General features: G+C 36.6%; 1 protein-coding gene across 1 annotated transcript; it reads right to left on the bottom strand.

Moving 5' to 3' along the window:
* Window positions 1-216: 216 nt before the first annotated feature.
* On the bottom strand, window positions 217-21452 carry LOC139153913 (vomeronasal type-2 receptor 26-like). Its single transcript, XM_070728335.1, has 7 exons — window positions 21359-21452; window positions 18692-18860; window positions 17729-18020; window positions 10120-10974; window positions 8381-8608; window positions 3552-3678; window positions 217-1115 (listed from the first exon to the last, which is right to left on the bottom strand). Exons 1-7 carry the CDS (start codon window positions 21450-21452, stop codon window positions 217-219), a joined length of 2664 nt encoding a protein of 887 aa, XP_070584436.1.
* Window positions 21453-22208: the final 756 nt, after the last annotated feature.

Genomic DNA, 22208 nt, shown 5'->3' with positions numbered 1-22208 from the left:
TGCTGAAATTATTCTACTATAACAAAAAGAATGTGATAAATAAAGGAAATACTTCTCAGCTAAAGATGCATGGGTCTTTAATATTTTAATAAATTGCTCCATTTTGTTAGAACACCTATGTAGAGGTGTGCATTTTTTCACATCACAACAATCAATTACTATTATTCTATGCATTTGGAAGGGGTTTAGCATGCTTTTAAAAGGAAAGAAGGTTCTCTACTGCTTTCTTCTTAAGAATTGTTTCTTGTTCAAGTCAGGTCGTAACAAAATAATGTAGCATTTGGGGAAAAAGAGACAACCCAACAATCCAGCACTGGAGGATAAAATACAGAAGATCTCCACAGCTACTATATATTTTCCTTGGGCACTCAAGTAAGTGGGGACAAAAGTAAACCAAACACTACAAAACACCAACATGCTGAATGTTATAAGTTTGGTTTCATTAAAACTATTTGGCAATTTGCGGGCAAAAAAAGCCACAGTGAAGCTGACTATTGCCAGGAAACCCATGTAGCTCAGGACACAATAAAACATGACTGGTGATGACTCATTACACTTCAAAACAATTACTTCAGGTACTGAATGCATGTCCACATCTGGAAAAGGAGGAAAAGTTGTTATCCACACTAGAGAGATGCTTACTTGAAGAAAAGAACAAGAAAGAACAATAGAGCAAGCCAGACTGCTCCCTACACATTTTTTGAGTCTGGATCCTGGTTGGGTTGCCATGAAAATGAGAACCACGGTGATGGTTTTTGCTAGCACACAAGAAACAGCAAACGTGAAGATGATGCCAAAGGCTATTTGCTGGAGAAAGCATAGTGCCTTCTTTGGTTGGCCAATGAAGAGCAATGCACAAAGGAAGCACAGCATGAGTGAAATAAGAAGCATGTAGGAAAGGCTACAGTTATTGGCTTTCACAATGGGAGTATTATGGTACTTGAGAAATATTCCTAGTATCATAACTGCTTTCAATGAAAATAAAACAGCACTGGTGCTTAAACTGATACCCAAAGGTTCTTCATAAGACAAGAAGTTTATAATTTTGGGAATACAAGTGTTCTTATCTTCATTAGCATAGTAATCATCAGCGCATTTGACACAGTCAGCCATATCTACAAAATAGAAGTAAAATTTTAATCTATTGGCTTAAAGGAGGTATGAAAACAAAGTAAGATTTGAAATCTTCTGTGCACATTCATCTCAATGATGAGTGGCATAATTGTCATAGCAGCAAATATATTTATTTCTAAGAAATAAGGAAAAGGGAAGGGATAAAAAATAAAGGTCATTGTAAGAGACAACAGCATTTCAAGTGACATTAGGTTTAGCTATATCTCTCTTCAAGCCCTCTTTTTTATTTTTTATTTTTAAACTAATGCAAATGTATTATAAAGTGCAACCCTAATACAGATGTGATTAGCTGTGAAGAGCATAGAACACATTATGTTATATAACTATAACACATACTTTTGTTCAGTCTCTGTAAACAGCAATGGCTGATACCCAAAATTCCCTAGTCATACCACAAATACTTACAATGATTTAACACAAATTGACTTCACTGAAAACAACGTTGGAAAAACATTACACAGCCTAAAACCTTCCCTGTCAAGAGGACCTGATGGACTATGTGCATACTTCCTAAAAAAGCTCTCCATAGCCATAGCATAATCTTTGAAAAAATCTTACAGGAACAGTTTCCTACCTAACCTATGGTCACTAGCCATGGTCATCCCCATCTTCAAAAAGGGAGATCCCAGTCTAATAGAAAACTACAGATCAATCTCTCTATGCTGCATCACATGCAAAGTAATGGAATCAATCATAAACCAATCCATTACCATGCATCTAGAAACTAACAACCTACTTTCAAACAAGCAATTCAGGTTTAGGAAAAAATTATCCTGAAATCTGCAACTACTATACTGCAAAAACAGATGGACCTCAAAACTTGACCAGGGCAAAACAATAGGTGCAATTTATATACACTTCTGTAAAGCCTTCTACTCAGTAGAATGATACATTACTTCTGAAACTGAAATCCTACAGCATTTCTAGACCCCTACATGACTGGATAACTGTATCCCTGTCAAACAGACAAGTGGTAAAAATAGGGAAGGGCCTATATAATCCCATTCCTGTTAACAGCGGTGTAACCCAAGACAGTGTACTAGGACCAACACTTTATACTCTATAACAATGACCTTTGTGATCACATTACAAGTGACTGTGTTCTCTTCGCCAATGATTAAAACCCTTCAATACCACTGATAGCACTGCTACCCTCCAAAAAGACCTTGACTTTGTGTCAGAATGGTCAAACATCTCACAACTCCAAATCTCAAGTAATAATGCTCTGTCCTACCCATTGGCAAAAAGAATCAGAACACCAAATAAACTGAATAGACAAGACCTTCCTTACAGATGACCCTCATTCTGTCAGAGATCTTGGAATACTCATATCTAATGACCTAAGTGCCAAAGCGCACTGCTACAACATTGTCAAAAAGGCTTCAAGAGTTGTTAACCTAATCTTATGTAGCTTCTTCTACGGTAATATCACACTACTAACTAGAGCATACAAAACATTTGCCAGACAAATCCTTGAATACCGCTCATCTTTCTGGAACACACACCACATATCGGACATAAATACATTAGAAAGTGTCTAGAAATAATTTACTAGAAGAGCCCTCCACTCCTCTACTCTTATGCAATCAGACTTGACATCCTGGGCTTAGAAAGCTTATTTATTTATTTTATTTTATTTATTTGTCAAACAAGTATAGTATTATAGTACATATTAACATAACATAACATAGGTAGAACGTAGTAATAGAAAAGATAATAAGACAATAGAACAGGGACATTAGGCACATAAGTGCACAGAACTATATCACCTCGGCATGACCTAAGTATAACTCATACTGTACAATTATATGATACAATATCCTTCCTGTCAACGACTATTTCAGCTGCAATTGCAACATTACATGAGCACACAACAGATATAAATTCACAGTTAACTGCCCCAATTCTGACTGTAGAAAATATGACTTCAGCAACAGAGTGGTTAATGCATGGAATCAATACCAGACTATATTGTTTCATCACCAAACCCCCAAAACTTTACCCTTAGACTGTCCCCTGTTGACTTCACCCAATTCCTAAGTAAGGTCAGTAAGAGGCATGCATAAGCACACCAGCGTGCCTACTGGCCCTGTCCTAATGTTCCCGCATTTCAATGCCCATCTTGTGTATATAAGCAATGTTATATCTATGTATATTACAAATACATACTTGAAATATGTGTGTGTGTGTGTGTGTGTATCACATGTTTTTGCTGAATTTTTAAAATTAAGGGAGACTAGGATAGCACTATTTCGGCCTTGTTCTGGCCTCATCAGCTAGCCATACCCTTACTGAGAAAGAACACACACACACATATATATATATATGAACACACCAGAGGTTGCATGACCTATCTATCTTGAATGAATATTACTTCTAAAAATAAATCATATGGTCTATCTATACATACTACTTACCTGTGTGATGGGATATTGATTCTTTGGGGCATTTAATACAATCATAACAACAGAAGGGTTTTCCTTCTTTCTTTCTTTTTCTAGTTCCAGGTGGGCAAAGAGGATTACAGAGAGAAAGAGGTAATGCCTGTCCGTTAATAAAGAAAGAGCAAGATAATTACGGGGCATCAAATTTCAGTTTTTGTCATTAAAATATGTGATACAAAGATCATCATAGTTAGAACAGTAGTAGATAGATTCTTGCAGCAACTAGAAAATATGGCTAGTTGCTGTTTTAGCCCTTGCCATTTGGAATATTTTCCCATTAAATCTCACATTATTTTACAAACCTGTGAAGACATAGCTTTGTGCCTAGGCCTCAGGCTCTGCTTCCTGAGTGTATTAAATTCCATAGCAATAACTTCACTCGGTATGTATGTATGTATGTATGTATGTATGTATGTATCAGTGGTGGGTTCCTACTGGTGCAGTCGGGTGCTTCAGTAGCAGCCCGTCGATTGTGTAATTCTGGTGTGACGGATCTGGTCTGTCCTTGATGGTCCGTGCACTGCCATCATTTTAATATATATAATTTTCTGTGATTTTCCACTCTCTGAGCATCTGCAGAAGGAAAGTTGTCCCCCTGTACATGTGCTGAAGCAAAATTGTGCTGGGATGCACATGTGCCCAAAACACATGCAGTGCACTGGTAGGAAAAGGTAAGGAACCTGCTCCAGTATGTATACATATGTATGTATGTATGTATGTATGTATGTATGTATGCATGTATGTATGTATGTATTGAGATGACCAGAAGTCCTGCTTTTCATTAATGTGTCCCACGTCCCATGCTTTTTCAGAAATGCCCCGATTTCCTCCCTCCCTCCTCCCCCACCCTCTCCTCTATGGTGACAGCAGAAGGAAACAGCAAAGTGTCTTGGGGTCATCCTGGGTGGATTGTACTCCCTGTGTCTCCCAGGTTGTACTTCCTGCATCTCCTAGGTTGTACTTCCTGTGTCTCTCTCAGGGTAGGCCTCACACTTAGGCCATGCTTGCAGGACATGGCCTGGGCACTGGCAGCCTGTGCATCGCTGAGAAGTGAGGGTGTTCCCCAGAGAGAAAGGGAGGGAGGATGAGACAGAGAAAAAAAAATGAAGAGAATATATGTATATATAAGGAGTGGGCTTCAAAAACTTTAGCTAGGAGTTCCCTGCCCAGTTGCTGGGTAAGTGTAACCATGGTAGGCATGGCCTAGTCGACTTCCTTCACCCCAGTGGGGGGAGAGGTATTTTTACTCTCTCTGGGTGCTGGAGGATTTCCTTGAGCATCTGGGAGGGCAAAAACAGCCTCCCCATAAGCCCTCTGCAGGCTGGGAATAGGCCCATTTCCAGCCTTCCTGAACTTCAGGTAAGTCCGTTTTTTTCCCCTCACCAAGCCTCCATGCATCTCCTGAACTTATCTGCATCCAAAACTGCACAGAATCTTAGCTAGAGGTTCTCAAGAATCCCTGCAAACCCCCAGCAGCCCATCCCTGTATTCACACAGTCACTCTGTCACACACACACGCTGCTCTGGATCACTTGTCGAAATGAGTAAGCTATACAAGCTAAGTAAATGAAAAAAAAATCATAAAAATGATTTTCCTTTTTATATGTTTCTGTCCCCTCTCCCCCAGCTATTTGAGAACCAAAACTGTCACAGAGTTCCTCCAAACCTTTGAAAGAAATTATAATAATTAATGTGAAAGAAGGAAAAATAATTAAATTAATGAAATATTTTTTATTTTAATAATTAAAATAAAATGATTAAATGTATTGGACAGCATCAGGTTATTTCAAATAATATTTACCTATTGAATTGAAATTTTGATTAACATTAATGGCATTGGAATGAAAAATAATTAATTTAAATTCTCCTTTTATTTGAGATGCGCCCATTTCTATGTCTGTATCCCTGACTCTTTGAGAGAATGGCAGTTCAGAATGTCCCAAAATAATGAATCACCATATGTAATTTCTAATGAGCAGTAATTTTTCAGTCATAGACGTTGAAGTTGTATGTGCATGGAATGGAATACAAGTTTCATTTTATAGGTAATTTTATCTAGTTTAACATTACCCAGGTAACAAATATAAAGGACTCCCTTTCTTAGCATCTCTGCAAAAATAAACAGTTGTTTTATTTCATTTTATTATTATTATTATTATTATTATTATTATTATTATTATTATTATTATTATTAAATTATATGCTGCTCAAATCTCTGTTCAATGTGGTGGTGATCTGTTCTTTTAAAAGATTGATTCTGGTTTGTGATAGAGATTCTAATCTAACCAAGTCTGAGGTGAATTTTTTGTCAAGCTAAACAAAAGTTCTGATAAGGGAATTAGCCATCTTCAGAACTGAGATTTCTTGCTTAGTTTTACTGTTAAGACTCATAGTGGTTACAGAATATATCTCTAACAAGTTTGAAGAATGAAATGCTTTGAAAATGTATCAAACATAAATGTATATATTTATAGAATTCTTAGGTGAAACTCTTCACATTCAGATTTAATAATTTTGTCAAAGAAATCATTACACTCTACTGCATTCTCATTATTCGATTTTATTGTACTATCCATTTGCAGAGGAGGAGGTCTATCTATTTTTTATTGACATTTCTTTTTCTCCATTGAATTAAAAATCATATTCCTTGATGATGTGATGTCATTGGAAGTAACCTTGAACTCATAGGGGAGAATTTTTGGCTTCATTGACAAATGAAAAAAGCCATCATATATTCTACCAGTTAGTTGCCAAGGACGATACAAAATAGTTTTAGGACAAAAAGTTAGAAAAGCATTAATTGAATCAATAACCAATTCAGACAGACCTGCCCTGCCCTGTCCCTGAAAAATTGCCATCTAATGAGATTTCAGATTCTTCACAGGGGCCCCTGCCGGTGAAGGGCTATCAAAAATTTTACTACCACACTGTGGGTGTGGCTTATGCAGGATGTTCTGCCCTTTCTTTTAACATCTTTCAGTGTAAATGGGGTAGAACTCCATTTTTGCTACCCCACTGAATTCCTCCCCATCCAGGCAGTAGCCCACCCCTGCTCCCTGCCCTTTAGAACCTGTTTCACCCTGAGATCTGTCAGGTTTCCCAAAATCTGTAAAGACAAAACTTTTCCTGACAAATTGGGCTGTTCTGTTCGGGTTTGTGAGACCCGAAATCAAAGTTTGAGACCCTATAAAAAATTTTCCCTGCATATCTGAAACTTGAAATTTCATGACTTTGCATCATTTCGGGGGTTCTCTCTATGATATTTTTTTGGGGGTGGGGGTCTTCTTTCTTGCTGAAAAAAAAATTAGGCCTAAGTTCTGTTCCTGGGTCACCCTGACCCGGCCCGAAAATTCTTCATTTGAGGTGCTTAAATTTGGTCAATTTGAAAACTTTTTCACTTGGAAAGTAGTCTAAAGATTTCTGCACACAATGATATGAAAATTGAACTGAAAAAAAAATAATGGCAGCCCCCCCCCTTTTTGTGAACCTTTTTTCAATTTATAGATACTTTAGCCGGCAAAATGCGTTCAATTTTACTAAAGTTGGTGTGGGATTGGTAGTTTGAACATAAGAAAAATATAAATGAACTGAAAAAAATGATGCTTATTGGTTTTTTAAAATCAGAAATAAGGCCTCACTACCACCACCACCCGCTGCTTGCAACCATTTTCACTTTAAATCTTTTTTAGGCTCCAAATTCGAAATATTTTTAATATCTTAGACATTTATTTACTCAATTTAATATTGCTGATCATCATAAAAATATTTTGAGGGGTGGGGGCTAACTTTTTTCTGGACAAAATTTTACCTACACTTGTACTATTCCCAGGTCTATTTGACCCGAAACAAAAAAAAAAATCTTTTAGGTACTTAGCTTTGGTCTTTTTGAAAACCTTTTTCACTGGGAAACTAGTTTGAACATTTCTGAACGTAATGATATAAAAATTGAACTGAAAAAAATTGATGCTTATATTTTTATTTTGATCAAAAAGCCCCCCCCCCATTTTTTCAGCATTTTGTGTCAGTTTATATTTTTTTAGGTTACAAATATCTAAGGAATTTTCCCCCAAAAGTTTTGATATACTAAATTGAACATTCCTGATCATAAGAAAAATATAAATGAACTGAAAAAAATGATGCTTATTTGTTTATTTTGCTCACAAATGGGCCACCCGCTCGGCCTTGCTGTGTGCCATTATTTTCACTTTTTATATAGATGTGGCTAGAAATATTTGGAATATCATTTTGAACAGCAAGCACATGATAGGCAGACAACTAATTTTATGAAAGAAATCCATTTTACTAGAAACAAGTATGTAATTTTGAAATTAACAGCATAATTTTTATATAAATTGAAATAATTGAACACAGCAGGGGGGCATTTATGAGCAAAATAAACAAATAAACATCATTTTTTTTCAGTTCAATTTTCATATCATTATGTTCAGAAATGTTCAAGCTATAAGTCACACACCAACTTTAGTAAAATAGCGTGTATTTTTTACAGAACACAAAATGAAGTCCAATACTGTATAAATCTTTTAAATAAGTAAATAAATGTTCATTAGAGAAAATTCAATTAATTAATTTCAGTTGATTTATTCATACTCATACCACAATAATTCTAATCTAGGGAATGTATGGTATTTATAGAAACATTACCAATCAATTGAATGTAGCCCTTGAATATAGAGATAGCCAAAGAGAAAATGAGAGAGAGAGAAAAAAAGACAAGTCCTTGTCATTCATATTGCTCAAGTATGACTATGGAAAATATATAAATAATTTTATTTAATTCCTACCTGGTTAAACCAGCTGTGCCATACTATTGCATCTTTGTTAATGCTGAATGCTTTCTCTGGAGAAGATTGAGGATCCATTTTTCCAACTTTCACTAGAGTGAATGATTGATTGGGAAATGTAACCCAGTTGATAATGTCAAGTTCTTGAACTAGCTTCCTATTCTGATCAAAGAAAATCCTTTCACCAGCACTGTTGTTAAATGATACAGATTTCATAAAATGGAATAACTAGATTGGAAAATAAAACATTACACATTTGTATGTAACGGCTATATTGTTGCTATTATTATTATTATTTGTAAGTCTTGATTTATGAACAGACTTGAGACCAGAAGTTCCATTGCAACTCAACAACAGAGGTAGTTAAATGATATGCATCTGATTTTACAACTATTTTGTTGTGCAAACATCATACTTGTTAAATACAGGGGCTGGACAAAAAAATGGAAATACTTGACTTTTTGGCATCATAATCTTTGAACATATTCAAATCAATCAAAACTTGACATATTTTAATATATTTTTTTAAAAAAATATGTTATTTGATATATATTTTAAAACTACCTATTGTTATTACAGAAATTTAAGGAAATTGGTTATAACCTTCTAGAAATGGCAGACCTCTCAGACTTTCAAAGAGGCCAAATTGTTGGTGCTCGAATGGCAGGCGCTAGTGCCCGAATGTTTGGTGTTTCAAGAGGTAATGTCTCAAAAGTAATGACTGCTTTAGAAAGAGAAGGGAAAACGTTCTCAGCCAAGCATAGGTCTGGTCAAAAGTTGAAGTTGTCTGAGAGAGGGGGAACAAAAGTGCCTCCTTGTAGGGAGCTGGGAAGGAACCCTCCCTCAGAGAAGTGTTGATAATCTCCTGGACCCAGATCTGTATCACCTCTCTGCTGGCCGAAACTAGCCAGGAGGGACACGGGTCCAACAAATGGGTGGTGGAGCTCACAGCTCCCATGGCCTTGTTCACTTCATCAGTTGTTACCAGGTCATTCTTCCCCCATACAGATGGACTAGGACAGGCCCCTGTCACCTTGACTGACTCATCAGTTGACATTGCATTCCAATTGGGGCTAAGGTCCGTCTGGATCTGAGCAGCGAAAAACCTATTAAAGTCCTCAGCACTACCCTGCAAGGGCTCATCAATTCCCTCTTGATTAAGGAAGGAGAGAGTCACCTTAAACAGACTGGCTGGGCAAGATTCCAATGATGCAATCAAGGTGGTATGATACACACATCTTGTTGCCTTAAGTGCTGCATTATAAGTCTTAATATGAGTTCTTAAAATTGTTCAGTCAGATTCAGATTTACTTTTCCTCCACTGCATCTCTAGACATTTCATCCCCCAAATTCCTCAGTAAACCAGAGAGCTCTTTGGGATCTACTGCCACAGAGAGATCGCAATGGAGCAATCCGGTCAAGGGTCCCCACTGCTGCCATATTCCAGGTCACAGCCAGGAAACTGCTGAACTATATACAAGCAAATCTGACAAAACCCCAAGCGCCCTCTGAAAGCTCTCTGGGTCTATCAGGCACCTGGAGCGGAACCACCTAAAATTATTTGTGTATTAGAATCAATTATAGTATTCATATAATATTGTCAACATATACAATAGATTCAACTTCAATTACTGTGGAAAAATTTATTGCAACTATCCCGTTGATTTGACAATATATTGCATATCATATATTTGAACTTTCAGCACATATATGGACTATACAACAGACTGAAACATTACCAGCCAGCCACAATGATGATGCTTCTTTCCCACTTCTTTCATCACTAACTTTCTTCTAGATGTGGAGGAATAAATGGCTTGCAGAGCATGAGCCACAGCATACACAGCATTGTAGATGCTATAGCTGTGGCCTGTTACTGCTTTTGGGAAAACATGCTCAGGAAGGCTCTCCAATTTCTCCTGTCCACTGCATAAATTCTCCTTCCCATCTCCCAGATCAGAATCTTGATATGCACACCCAAATGCATGACTCCAGAAATCCTTGATAAAACCATCTTCTTTTACAGCAGAAGGCTTTAGATCCTGAATATGTTGCTGGAATCCTTTGAGTTCTTTGGCATGACTTGTAAATGATATAGCACCATGGAAGTCCTGCAAATCCCACGTTTTTTTACTGGCAAAGTATTTCAACTCCATCCCAATCGTCAGGATCCATACTTTCCCTTTTTGAGCTCCAAATATTTCTTTGTAATCAGTATTTAACATATATCTCAATATGATCATGGAATGTGTATCTCCCTTAAAAATCAAGACATTGATTTCATTACCCATTATTTTCTGATAAAATTCTATTATACAGTCAAAAAAAAATCCATTATTGGCATTATAACACGAACTGTGGAATAACTCTATGAAAGCAAAACAAATGCCTTTTTTTGAATACTCAGGTACCAGGATTTGTAAAAACCAATCTAAGTCCATCCCATTTGCAACCAAGAGTCCAATCCATCTCCATTTGAAATGTAGAAGTAAGTAGAGGATACCCCTATACTCATAAATTCCATTTGGAACCATTTGGTAAGAGGAAAAGAGATTGGTATCCCCTGCTTCAACTCTAGCAGATCCATACAAGAGCTGCAAAAAATAGAAAGGAAAAGAAAAAAGAAAATGGAGTCGTCCAAGACATTAACATATGCAACAAAAAAGGACAGTTTCTTTATGTTGAAAGCTTATACATTTTAGAGCTCATAGGATGTGGCAATGATAAACAATGTTTACCGTATATACTCGAGTATAAGTTGCCCCGATTATAAGCCGAGGCACCTACTTTTGCCACAAAAATGGGGAAAATTTATTGACTTGGGTATAACTCGAGGGTGGAAAATGCAGTGGCTGCTGGTAACTTATAAAAATGGAAACCAATAAAATTACATAAATTGAGGCATCAGTTGATTAAATGTTTTAGAATATTTATTTCAAAGAAAATCAATAAACTAGCTCTGTAAGTTTAAAAGAGGGTAAACAGGTATATGTTCCTCCAAGGCAGGTATAGACAATAAAATGCAAGTACTTACCTCAATCCCCCGCTGGTTTGGGTTAGGGTTAGGGTACCTGGCCTCTCCTTTCCTCAAATAGATACAATTTCCCTATCTATTTACTATTACTGAACATCCAAAATATACTATTTAATTCTATGTATGTATGCCATATGTGTACATATATATTACACACAGGCACACAAAAATATACATTATCTTCTATATAAACTGTATGTGTATATACACACAGAGAGAAAGGGAGAGCTCTTGTAAAATTATATATGGTACATTCAACTTCACTTACTGTGATAGGAAAAACACACCCAGAGTCCACTTTTTGCCACACATTTAACCATAACTAGAACATTACACATGCCTTCAGATGTACCAGTACTTCCCTAGCTTGCACATCACTGTTAGAACTAGGAAATGTCATGGATTGAGTAAAATGTGGTGATTCTCACTTAACAACGCTTTTGCTTAACAAACAAAAGTTTGGGCTCAATTGTGGTCATAGGTTTGTCTATCTTTCTTTCTTTTTTATTTCTTTCTTTTTATTTATTTATTTCTTTCTCCTTCCTTCTTCTTTCCTTCTTCCCACCTCCCTTTCTTTTTATGTCTACCTGCCTGCTTGCCTTCCTACCATCTTTCTTTTTCTTTCTTTCTGTTCTCCTAACATCTTTCTTTCTTTCTTTCTGTCTCCCTCCTTCCTTCTTTCCTTGTTCCCTCCCTCCTTTCTTTTTCTGTCTGCCTTCCTTCCTACCTACCATCTTTCTTTTTCTTTCTGTCGGTCTTCCTTCCTAACATCTTCCTTCCTTCCTTCCTTCCTTCCCTCCTTTTGTTTCCTTTTTTCTTCCCTTCCCTTCCTTCCTTCTTTTTCTTCTTTTATTTCCTTCTCTCCCTCTTTCTATCTTTCTTTCTCTCTCCCTCCCTCCCTTCCTCCTCTTCCCTCCTCTTCCCTCAACACTTATTGTTCCATTGCCTCTCTTTACTCCCCCCCTTTTTAATTTTGCAGGGGAGCCAAGGTGACAGGGGGGGAAGGGGAGGGTTTTTTCCCCTGTCTCTTCCCCTCCCGTTCACTCAGGGCCAGCGGATGAGAATCACACAGCAGCAACCTCCCTCCCTCCCCCCTCTGCCTTTCCGCCGCTGGAAGTTAGTGGCAAAGGGAGGAGCATTAGCTCACTCAGACAGCGGTGAGAGGGAGGGGAGTTACAAAGGTTACAAAGGTTAAGGTTACAAAGCAAATGAAGAATCATTTTGAATATTCTCTAAAATTTCTTCAGTGGGATTGATAGCTTATATGGTAAAAGATTTTTCACTGGCAGGAGCCTTGGTGCGGGGCAGGCAGAAAGTGAAGTTCCAGCAGATGGGTTGCTGGCAAGCACCACACACTTCCCCCCGCCCCTTGCCCCGGCCATTTCAGAGGACCCCCACCACCGCTCCGGTCATTTTCTTTTGGAAAAATTCCTTGCTGCAATCCCAGAGTAGGCTGGGGAGGTGTCTTCATGGACACAGTTGCCTTCCTTTGCAATCACTGCCTGCTTGGAGCCCCCACCTGCTCCGACAGCAGCTCAGGTTTTTAAAAAGCTGACAGCTGGGGTTGCAGCAAGGAATGCCAGAGTGGGCAGGGGAGGTGCCTCCATGGACACAGTTACCTTCCTCTCCTCAGCCCCAGGGATGAGGTGGGGCAGCCTGGTAGAAAACAAGAGCTGCACCGTGCCAAAGCCTTTCCATCTGAGTTGCAGGCAAAGCGAAGGCTTCTTGAGGGGGATATAGACCACTTTGGCGCAGTGCGGCTAGGCTCTCCTTTCTTTGCCTGCTGCTGCTGCTGCCACTGTCTGCATGCTCCTTGCTTTTTTTCCTCTCTCCTCCTACCTGGACTTGGGAGGTGGTCGCATGAGGCTGGAGGGGAGCCAGGCAGGAAAGAGGGAAACTCACTGAGGCCAGGAAGGAGGAAACAGGGAAAAAGTATGGAGTGCAGATACAGCAGCAGCAGGGCAAAAAAGGAGAGCCAAGACCAGTAATCCCGGAAGTGACTGCCACTGGTCAGCTGAAGCTGCGCGCAGCTTCATTTCCATCGGCAGAATGGTTCCATGCCCTGGTGGGTCCAGCATACCCCTGCTGCCCTTGCTCGGGTCATTGCAGCGCCCGAGCACCATCAGTGACTCCAGTATAAGTCAAGGTCGGATTTTTCAGCACATTTTTGGTGCTGAAAAACTCGACTTATACTCGAGTATATACGGTACTTATACTTTATCTACTTTAAAGGTGACTACCAGGAAATACCGACTTCCTCTAAAGACTTGATTGGAAAGATAAGATACTATACCCCGCCTCCTCCTCATCATCGAAGATTTGTTATTGTATACTATTGCCAAAAGGGATATCATATATGTTCCCATGTAATTATCAACAGCCAAACTTTATTCAGGGATTTTTTTTCTTTAAAGACATATATTAATGTCCCATATGTTAAGTGTAATGAATTTAAAGTGGATTTTCTCCTTACCATGATAGTGCAAGATTAGATACATTTGGTTTGTGTATCAACTAGATGAGCAGCAATATCTGTAAATATATTTATTACAACAAACATTGATAAAAAAAACTTAATCCAATGGTTTTTTTTTAAAAGTATGTATTATTGTCATATTACAACTTCAGAAGAGATGATTTTGTTGTAATGTTTATGGATTCAGGCAGGAGCCATGAGTTCTAGTTCTGTCTTAGGCACAAAGCCACCTTGACCCAGTTCTCTCTCTCTCTCTCTCTGATTCCTAGCCTTAGGAAGGAAGTAATGCTTGTTTTATAGGATTTCTATGCCTCCCCTCTCCGAGGACTACTTAAAGTTGACAAACCATTGCTTAAATCTTGCCCAGAAAACTGCAGGGATATGTTCAGGCAGCCACCTGGGGTCTATATGGACTGAAAGGCACCAAACAGCAATAATAACAATAATAATAAATCAATTGCAAAAAGTCTACATCATATAATGATATTTGTAACCCCATCAAACATCCACATTTGTCTATACCAGGCCTTGGGAAGGAGCCAATATGTGGGCAAAAATGTCAAATCCAGTCTGAACATCTATCTAACTGTACAATGAACCAAAATTATAAATTACACAAGAACTGGGTAGCAATTGGAAAACCCAAATAAAAAACATATTCAATTCTGAAGTGGAAATTAACACAGCATGCCAAGATAAAGAAATTGAAATCAAATGTGAATAATGAAGAACATGAAATAATAAAAGTTAAAGTGTCAGGCCAGCCTTTGAATTCATATTTTTATAAGGATCTAGAGAAGCCTAATAGAAAATGTTGGCTTAACACCAGAAAAGTTTTTTTTAAAGTTTGGAAAGCAATAAATCACATTATAGCTGGGAAAATTTAATGCTTTGAGGCATCAATCATCCATTTTAATCAAAACCAACTATTTCAATCAGACAAGATAAATTTTGAAAATGGAAAAAACAAAAGCAAAAAAAATGTATGTTTTGGAAAGGTCTATGAAAAACAATGAATAGATAAAAGAATTGAAGGAAGAATTTTCTAAAAATAAAACGGAAGAGCTAATAATAGCAGAAATTAATAAAAATTAAGAACAGGGAAGTTATCAGTTGTATGGCTTTTGACTCAAATATTTGACTAGTTTAATCAAATTATAGATAAACAGCCTAATAATGTATAAAGGATACATCAATGACTGATGCTATTGGCAAAAAATTCTCTTACTGAAAAAAAGCCCAGCAAAAGGGACAACTTCAGAAAACTAAAGACTGATAAAATGATTAAAATCACAAGCATACACCATCAACTCTATCAATACCTGGGCCTTGTCTGTTACATGTACACTTGAATTATTAATCATGCACAAGCTAAACTGAATGGGTTGGAGAAAAAAATAAGAATAAGGTAAGTTGTAACCATGACCATTCACTATGCATTATGACCATATAGTGATATTAAACTGATACTTTGCCTATAGAAATAGAGGCAAAAGTTTACTTTAAAACAAGTAAACTGACAAAGTAGAAAAGCATAATGTATCAGTTTTGGAAAGAGCAGTATCTAGACTTAGATAATAATGAGCCTAGACTAATGAGCCTAAGGGCTTTAATTTTAAAGCACAAATTGTCTACCAATGCTGAATTGAAAGCAACTGTAAAACAAGCAACTTAAATTTTAGTTTTATTCAGAATCCCCAGTAATAATACTATTGTCCAGAGTTAACACAAATAGTAGAAACTGAAGAGACAATTTATGTTAATGAAGAAACTAAAGTTGCTAAAGACTTGCAAGTCTGTTAGTTAAACAAGAACTAGCTGGGAAAATCAAGACCTGAATGAAGGGAGCTGAAGGAATGCATTGACCAAAATTGAATCAAAGTAACAGGAAAATTTTTGGCTAAAACTTTGAAGAACATTAAAAAGCTGTTAAAATGATTTAAATTGCAAAATTGGCCCAAACAAACCAGCCTATGTAACCATTGACAAATCTGCCTTAAAATACAGTTTAATTAAGCAATTAAGAAAGGAAAATCTTAATGGAAAATGCTGCTGGAATTAAAGATTTTTAAAAATAGCATACATTTGAGGAATTTGAGGTAAGAAAACTTGAAAAATAACAAAATCAAAACTAGTCTTTCTGTATGCAGCATGACCTGAAGATTAAAGGAAGGCTATAGAACAATTGAAATAGAGAGTCATGGCTATTGCAGAGAAGATAAAGATATACTACAATCAAATAATTCAATTACAGCAAATTTGAAGTTAGAACAAATCAGCATCAATTCTACAAATCCCTTGAAAATAAGAATGAACTGGCCATAAATAACAAAAACCCTGTCAAAGAAGAGATATTAAAATTTTGTAAAAGTGGGGAAAACAATATAATTTTTAAAAAAGGAATGCAACATGGATTAAGCAAGGCAAAAGTGCTGTGAAAGTACTTACTTTGGAAGATATTAGAATAAGTGAGGACATAATATGCAATCAAAGAAAAGAAAAAACCTGAAGTCTCCTGAACCAAATATGATTCATGGAGTCTCACTAAAATAATTGACAAATCTATGTTTGAGATTGGCAAATCAAATAAATAAGTTTTTAGAAATGACACCTTATTTATACTGAAACTCTAAATGAAAAATAATTAACAAGTGGAAGGACATTTCTAATTCAGATAATATCTGGGCTGATTTCCCTTCTCTTTCACCTGAATTAGGAATATCTTTCCAGTCATTTGCCAATAACAAATGAATTACATAGTAGCATAATTGCAAATCAAATTTACTGTTATTTGAAGAGAAATTGTTTATCTTTTCAAAAAGACATACTGCAAAAGAATACCTCAAAAAGAAGAAATACTGCAAAAATTTAAGAGAAATGAAGCATCAGTTGATTAAATTGATTTTTAAAAAATTCAAAAAAGAATAAATACGTTTATGGCTTGGATGAAATATAAAAAGGCACTTGATTCTGTTTCACATAACTGGAATGGGAAATGTCTCAACATTTTCTGAAATAGCAAAAAGATCAGGCTGTTATGAAGACTTCAATGAAGTTTTGGTGAACAAATCTAATAGCTAATGGAGAAAAGTTAGGAGAAGTTAAATCAACCATGTAATTTTCCAAGGTGAATAATTTTCTACCTTTCCTCTTTGTATTAGCAATGGACCCACTAACTATAATTTTGAACAAGACAAATCATGGATGCTAGTTGACCAAATAAGGATAAAAAATTCATATTTACTCTCTATGGATGATTTAAAATCACTTGAAAAAACAAAGGCTGAACTAGCTTCCTCGTTAAAAAGTACAAAATACTTCAGGAAAGATATTGGAGTGCAATTTGTTATTGATAAGTACCCAGTCATAGCCATGAAGATATATAGAGCCTCAGTGGTGCAGTGGTTAGAGTGCAGTACTGCAAGCTACTCCTACTGATCACTGGCCACCAGCAGTTTGACAGATTGAATTTCAGTAGGCTCAAAGTTGACTCAGCCTTCCATCCTTTCAAGGTTGGTAAATGAGGACCCAGATTGTTGGGAGCAATATGCTTACTCTCTGTAAACCACTTAGAGAGGAAAGCACTGTGAAGAGGTATATAAATCTAAATGCTATTGCTAAATGCTATATGAAGATATATAATATATACCTTTATAGGTATATTTCCTACTTGAAACTACCTAAATTCTTTGAGTCTACCTCAGTAATTCTTAGATCATAATTTAGGAATTGAATTATTAAGTTTCCACCAATTTTGGACTGTGAATCTATCTGTAAATTAACCACAGTAAATGCAACACAGACAAAGCATGGGAGAAGAGGACAGATGGAAACTTACCTGTGGAATTTTATAAAGATTCATAAGAATTGGAAACTGGTGTATGATATCTGAGATTAATTCCTCAATAACTGCATAAAGATTTTCTTGAATTATGCACTTATAGTTTGGCAAAAGTTTGCTATTTGGAGAAATCAATTGCATTGCTGCATAGTAAGTCCACTTTATGTTCAGGTGGCTATCATAAATATTAAATCCCAGGGTAATATTGGGTAACAATTGGGCATTTCCATTGATTTCTTTCACAGCAAATATCAATGCCAACATATGCTGGTAGTTCTCAGTCACTACACTGCAAAGGAAATGTTCAACCTTGGATTATATACATCTCCTAAAACTTCTAAACAAGCAACATTTGTTTATTGTTTCAGTTTCCTGAAATACTTCTTTCATCCCATTTACGGTTCTTCATTATAACAATACTTAAGATCTGAAACATTTTACAGTAATTGATGAATATGAATATGGCAATGAGTTTGGAAAAGAATGGGATACACGTAGCATTCTAGGCTAATATAGTTTGAAATAACTTTATAATAAAAAGGTATTGGAAGTGAAGCACGTACAAGGTGAAAATAGTTACAGTGAAATTCATATCTCATTTGATAAAGGAGCCTTCAAATATGGCTTTTCAAGCACATTAATGCATAGAACAAGGGAAAATTAAAAACAGGAATAAAAATGTAAAGCAAATAATAAACCTAAATTGACATTAAATAATACTTTCAGCCAGAGTTGGCAATCTGAAATTCTCCTGTTGTTAGTGGACAACAACGTATCTCATAATCACAGAATAGTTGAAAAAGGATTTGCTCTACAGTGCTTTCTTTTACCATGATGTGCTTCCCTAAGACATTTTAAATCACAGCAATTGCCCCAATAAGGTGAAGCATCTTGTCAAGGAGGATCATAGATGAGTTGTTCACTTCCATAATGTAGTGGGAAAAAAATCCTTATACAAACATTTTTCCTAAAGGCGAGACCGAAGGATATTGGTTGAATGTATAGGGATTCATATAGAGTGCAGTTTGATAAATAATGCCTCCATAGATGAAATCTCCTGACTTAAAATATTTGGGAATGTTCTGAAGAACGTGCTCTGTCTCACATTTAATATATCCAAGCTTGCATCCTACAACAGGTAAGAGTAGCAATAACATTAACAGTATCATTATGATTGCTAATGTTTTTGCTGCAGACAGCTCTCTATTTGTAGTTGTTGAACTGTTAGTAAAGTATTCACACTCACAACAACTATATTTAGAATGATTGCCCTCTTTGCTGATAAGATAGAAGAAAAAAATAAATAAAAAGTCAAGTTGTGTCTTGTCATTTGGATCTCTTGATGCTGTGGTGTTGAGAAATACATCTATGGCCTCCTTAGTAGTTGTTGCCCTTCTTTTTGTTATCAGCCATAGCAATCCCCAAAGGGAATGAACACTGCAAAAGTAATTGTAGGTCTTCGGCTAATTGCTAATTTTATGTTCTGGGAAACCAAGAGAATAAAAGGGAAAAACTTTATTTTATACAAAATAAAAAGAAAATATCAGTATGCTTACTGAGACTGGAGAGATCACGGGAAACAGTCTGCATATCTCTGTGTATTGCTAATACAGAATACAACATTTTAATACATTTTTCACTCCGATATCCTCCCATATTCCACGTCCCTAATTTTCTCTCATATTCGGGTGGTTCCTTAATGATTCAGCACTTCCACTGTCCATTGTCCATCTCCTTTTTGGGGTATATCTCCCTCAACTACTTGGAATTTTCCAGAGTACATTCATCTGTGATATATTCCCATATTTATAGAGGAACAGATCTCCTTTTATAGGAACAGGGCTCTTGTTTTTATCAAAAACAGGGTTAATCGAGGCAATTAATATATTGGTTCTGACTCGGGACTTGCCGAACTGGGTCTCTTGGCAACATGGATATTGGGGTTCCCCAATGGAGTGTCGGGAACTCTATAGCACCATGGCAATGACCATGTCTCTTCTCCTCTGTCCCAATCTTTGTTAAGTTTGTAACACTCAGCATTTTTAATAGCTTTTTCACAAAATCATTTTTATCAAGTTCTTTCACTCCCTCCCCCACCAATATAACCTCCATCTCTCCAGCATTAATAGGTTATTGATACTATAATTCATAATTATATATACAATTATCTATTACATGATAATATAACAAAGTTAAATATCACAATTTTAAATCAGCTTTGAGAACAGTCATACAGCTTGTATCAATTAGACTCTTTCTCTTTCTATATTTCTATTTCAGTTGGCATCTTCAAGAGTAATATTGTTATCCACAATGGTGATATTTATGCTACTAATCTTAATACTTAATACTTAAAATGTAACACTTAACATTTAATAAATATAATGTACTTATAAGAATTACAGTATTAGGACGGTTCTCAGTAGTAATTCTCACTTCTCAAAAGGTTAATACCATCCAGTTCAACTCTCTTATATTACAAAATGTCTCCCTACCTTTTCTTTTTCTTTTCTTTTTCTTTTTATTTTAAGACAGACAAAAGGACAATTCACAACACCAAAATATCTCCTTCTTCTTCTTTCAATGTTCCACTTTCACAAGTATCCCACAAATGTTTTCTCTTTTAAGCCAGCAGGTGTTAGTCTGTTACTTCTATTCTAAAACAGCTCTAATTGCTATTTCTATTCTGAAACAGTACAGTCACTGTCCAGGAGAGAAACCATTTCATTCATCAAGTACTCAGATTGTCTGTTCCATTCATCATTTATTTAGGTCATATTATTAGGTCATATATTAGTCCAACCCCCACTCAAGCAGGAAAACTGCACCATTTCTGACAGAGGACGGTCTAAACTCTTCTTGGAAGCTTCCAGTGGTGGAGCACTCACAATTTCTGAAGGAAACTATTCCATTGATTGATTGTTCTCACTGTCAGAAAATTTGTCCTTATCTCTAGGTCGAATCTCTCCTTGATCAGTTTCCATAAATTATTCCATTAGGTGCTTTGGAAAAAAGATTGAGTTTCTCCCTCTGTGAAGCTCAACAAATATTAAAACAGTGCTATCATGCCTCCCATTTTCTTCACTAGTTTAGACATGCTCAGTTCTTGTAACCATTCTTCATATGTTTTAGTCTCCATTCCCTTAATTAATCATCTTTGTTGCTTTTCTCTGCACTCTTTCTAGAGTCGCAACATTTTTTTATAGTGGTGATAAAAACTGGGTGCAGTATTCTAAGGCTTCATAGAGTGGTATTAGTACACCACGTGATCTTGATTGAATCCCTCAATGAAATTTAGGATTGCATTGGCTTTTTTATTGCTGCTGTACACTATTAGCTCATATTTAATTGATTGTCCACTAAAATCCAAAATCCTTTTCACAGTTACTGCTATTAAATCTGGTTTCTCCCAATCTATGTATATTTGGTTTTTCTTGCCAAAGGGTAAGGCTTTACGAAGATATTGAAGAGTACTGGGCCTAAGATGGAACCTTGTGGTAGCCCATTGGTTTCTTTCGTCCAAGTAGATATAGTAACATTAAGGACTATTGATTGAATATGGTTTGTCAACCAATTACAAATCCATCTGAAGATGATGCTATCTATCCCACTTTTTTTCTAGCTTACCAAGAAGTAGGTTGTGGTCTGCTTTGTTGAATGCCTTGCTGAAATCTAAGTGTAGTGGGTCCACAGCATTTTGCTGCTCTACTACTTTAGTCATTATGTCAAAGAATGAAATAACATTGGTTTGGCATAATCTGTTTTTAACAGATGTACTGATTTCTAGTTGTTACTTTACTCATTTCCAGATGCGTGCAGATCTGGTTTTTTATTTTATTTTCCAGTATCTTCCTGAGTATTGATGTTAAATTGATTGGTCTGTAGTTTCCTGGGTCTGTTCCCCCCACCCCCATTATTGAAAATGGGAATTATGTCAGCGTTTTTCCAGTACCCTGGCAATTCCCTGGTATTCCAAGATTTTTAAAAGATATGGATCTGAGAGAGAAAGATGCTCCTAGCCATGACTGCCAACTGTTCTTCAGGCAGGCATTATAAGTCTAGGAAAACATTCAGATTGTATAGCATAGGGATCAGCAACCTTAATAAATCAAAGAGCCTTTTGGACCATTTCCCACAGAAAACAAAACACTGGGAGCCACAAAACCTGGATGGGTGTGGCCAACTTGACATCACTCTCACCAATTCACATGAACCCCCCCCCCCCCCCAGCTATGCCTCCCCAGGTTTTGTGGGTCTGTTTTCTATGAGAAAAATGTATCTCCCTCTCTCTCTCATTCGTTCCATCTTTTCCCTCTCTTTCCATCTTTTTCTTCCTTTCATCTTTCTCTCTTTCATTCTCCCCATCTTTCTCTCTCTCTCTCTCTCTTCCTTCCTGCCAATGCAGTCAGGTTTATATGGTATTGCATTCAAGTCAGTTTCCATATGTTAAACAAACGTGAGTTCCTCCTGGTTTGGA

Source organism: Erythrolamprus reginae, chromosome Z (assembly GCF_031021105.1).
Source record: "Erythrolamprus reginae isolate rEryReg1 chromosome Z, rEryReg1.hap1, whole genome shotgun sequence".
In the NCBI taxonomy this organism is placed as follows: domain Eukaryota; kingdom Metazoa; phylum Chordata; class Lepidosauria; order Squamata; family Dipsadidae; genus Erythrolamprus; species Erythrolamprus reginae.
This window is presented reverse-complemented; position numbering and strand designations above follow the sequence as displayed.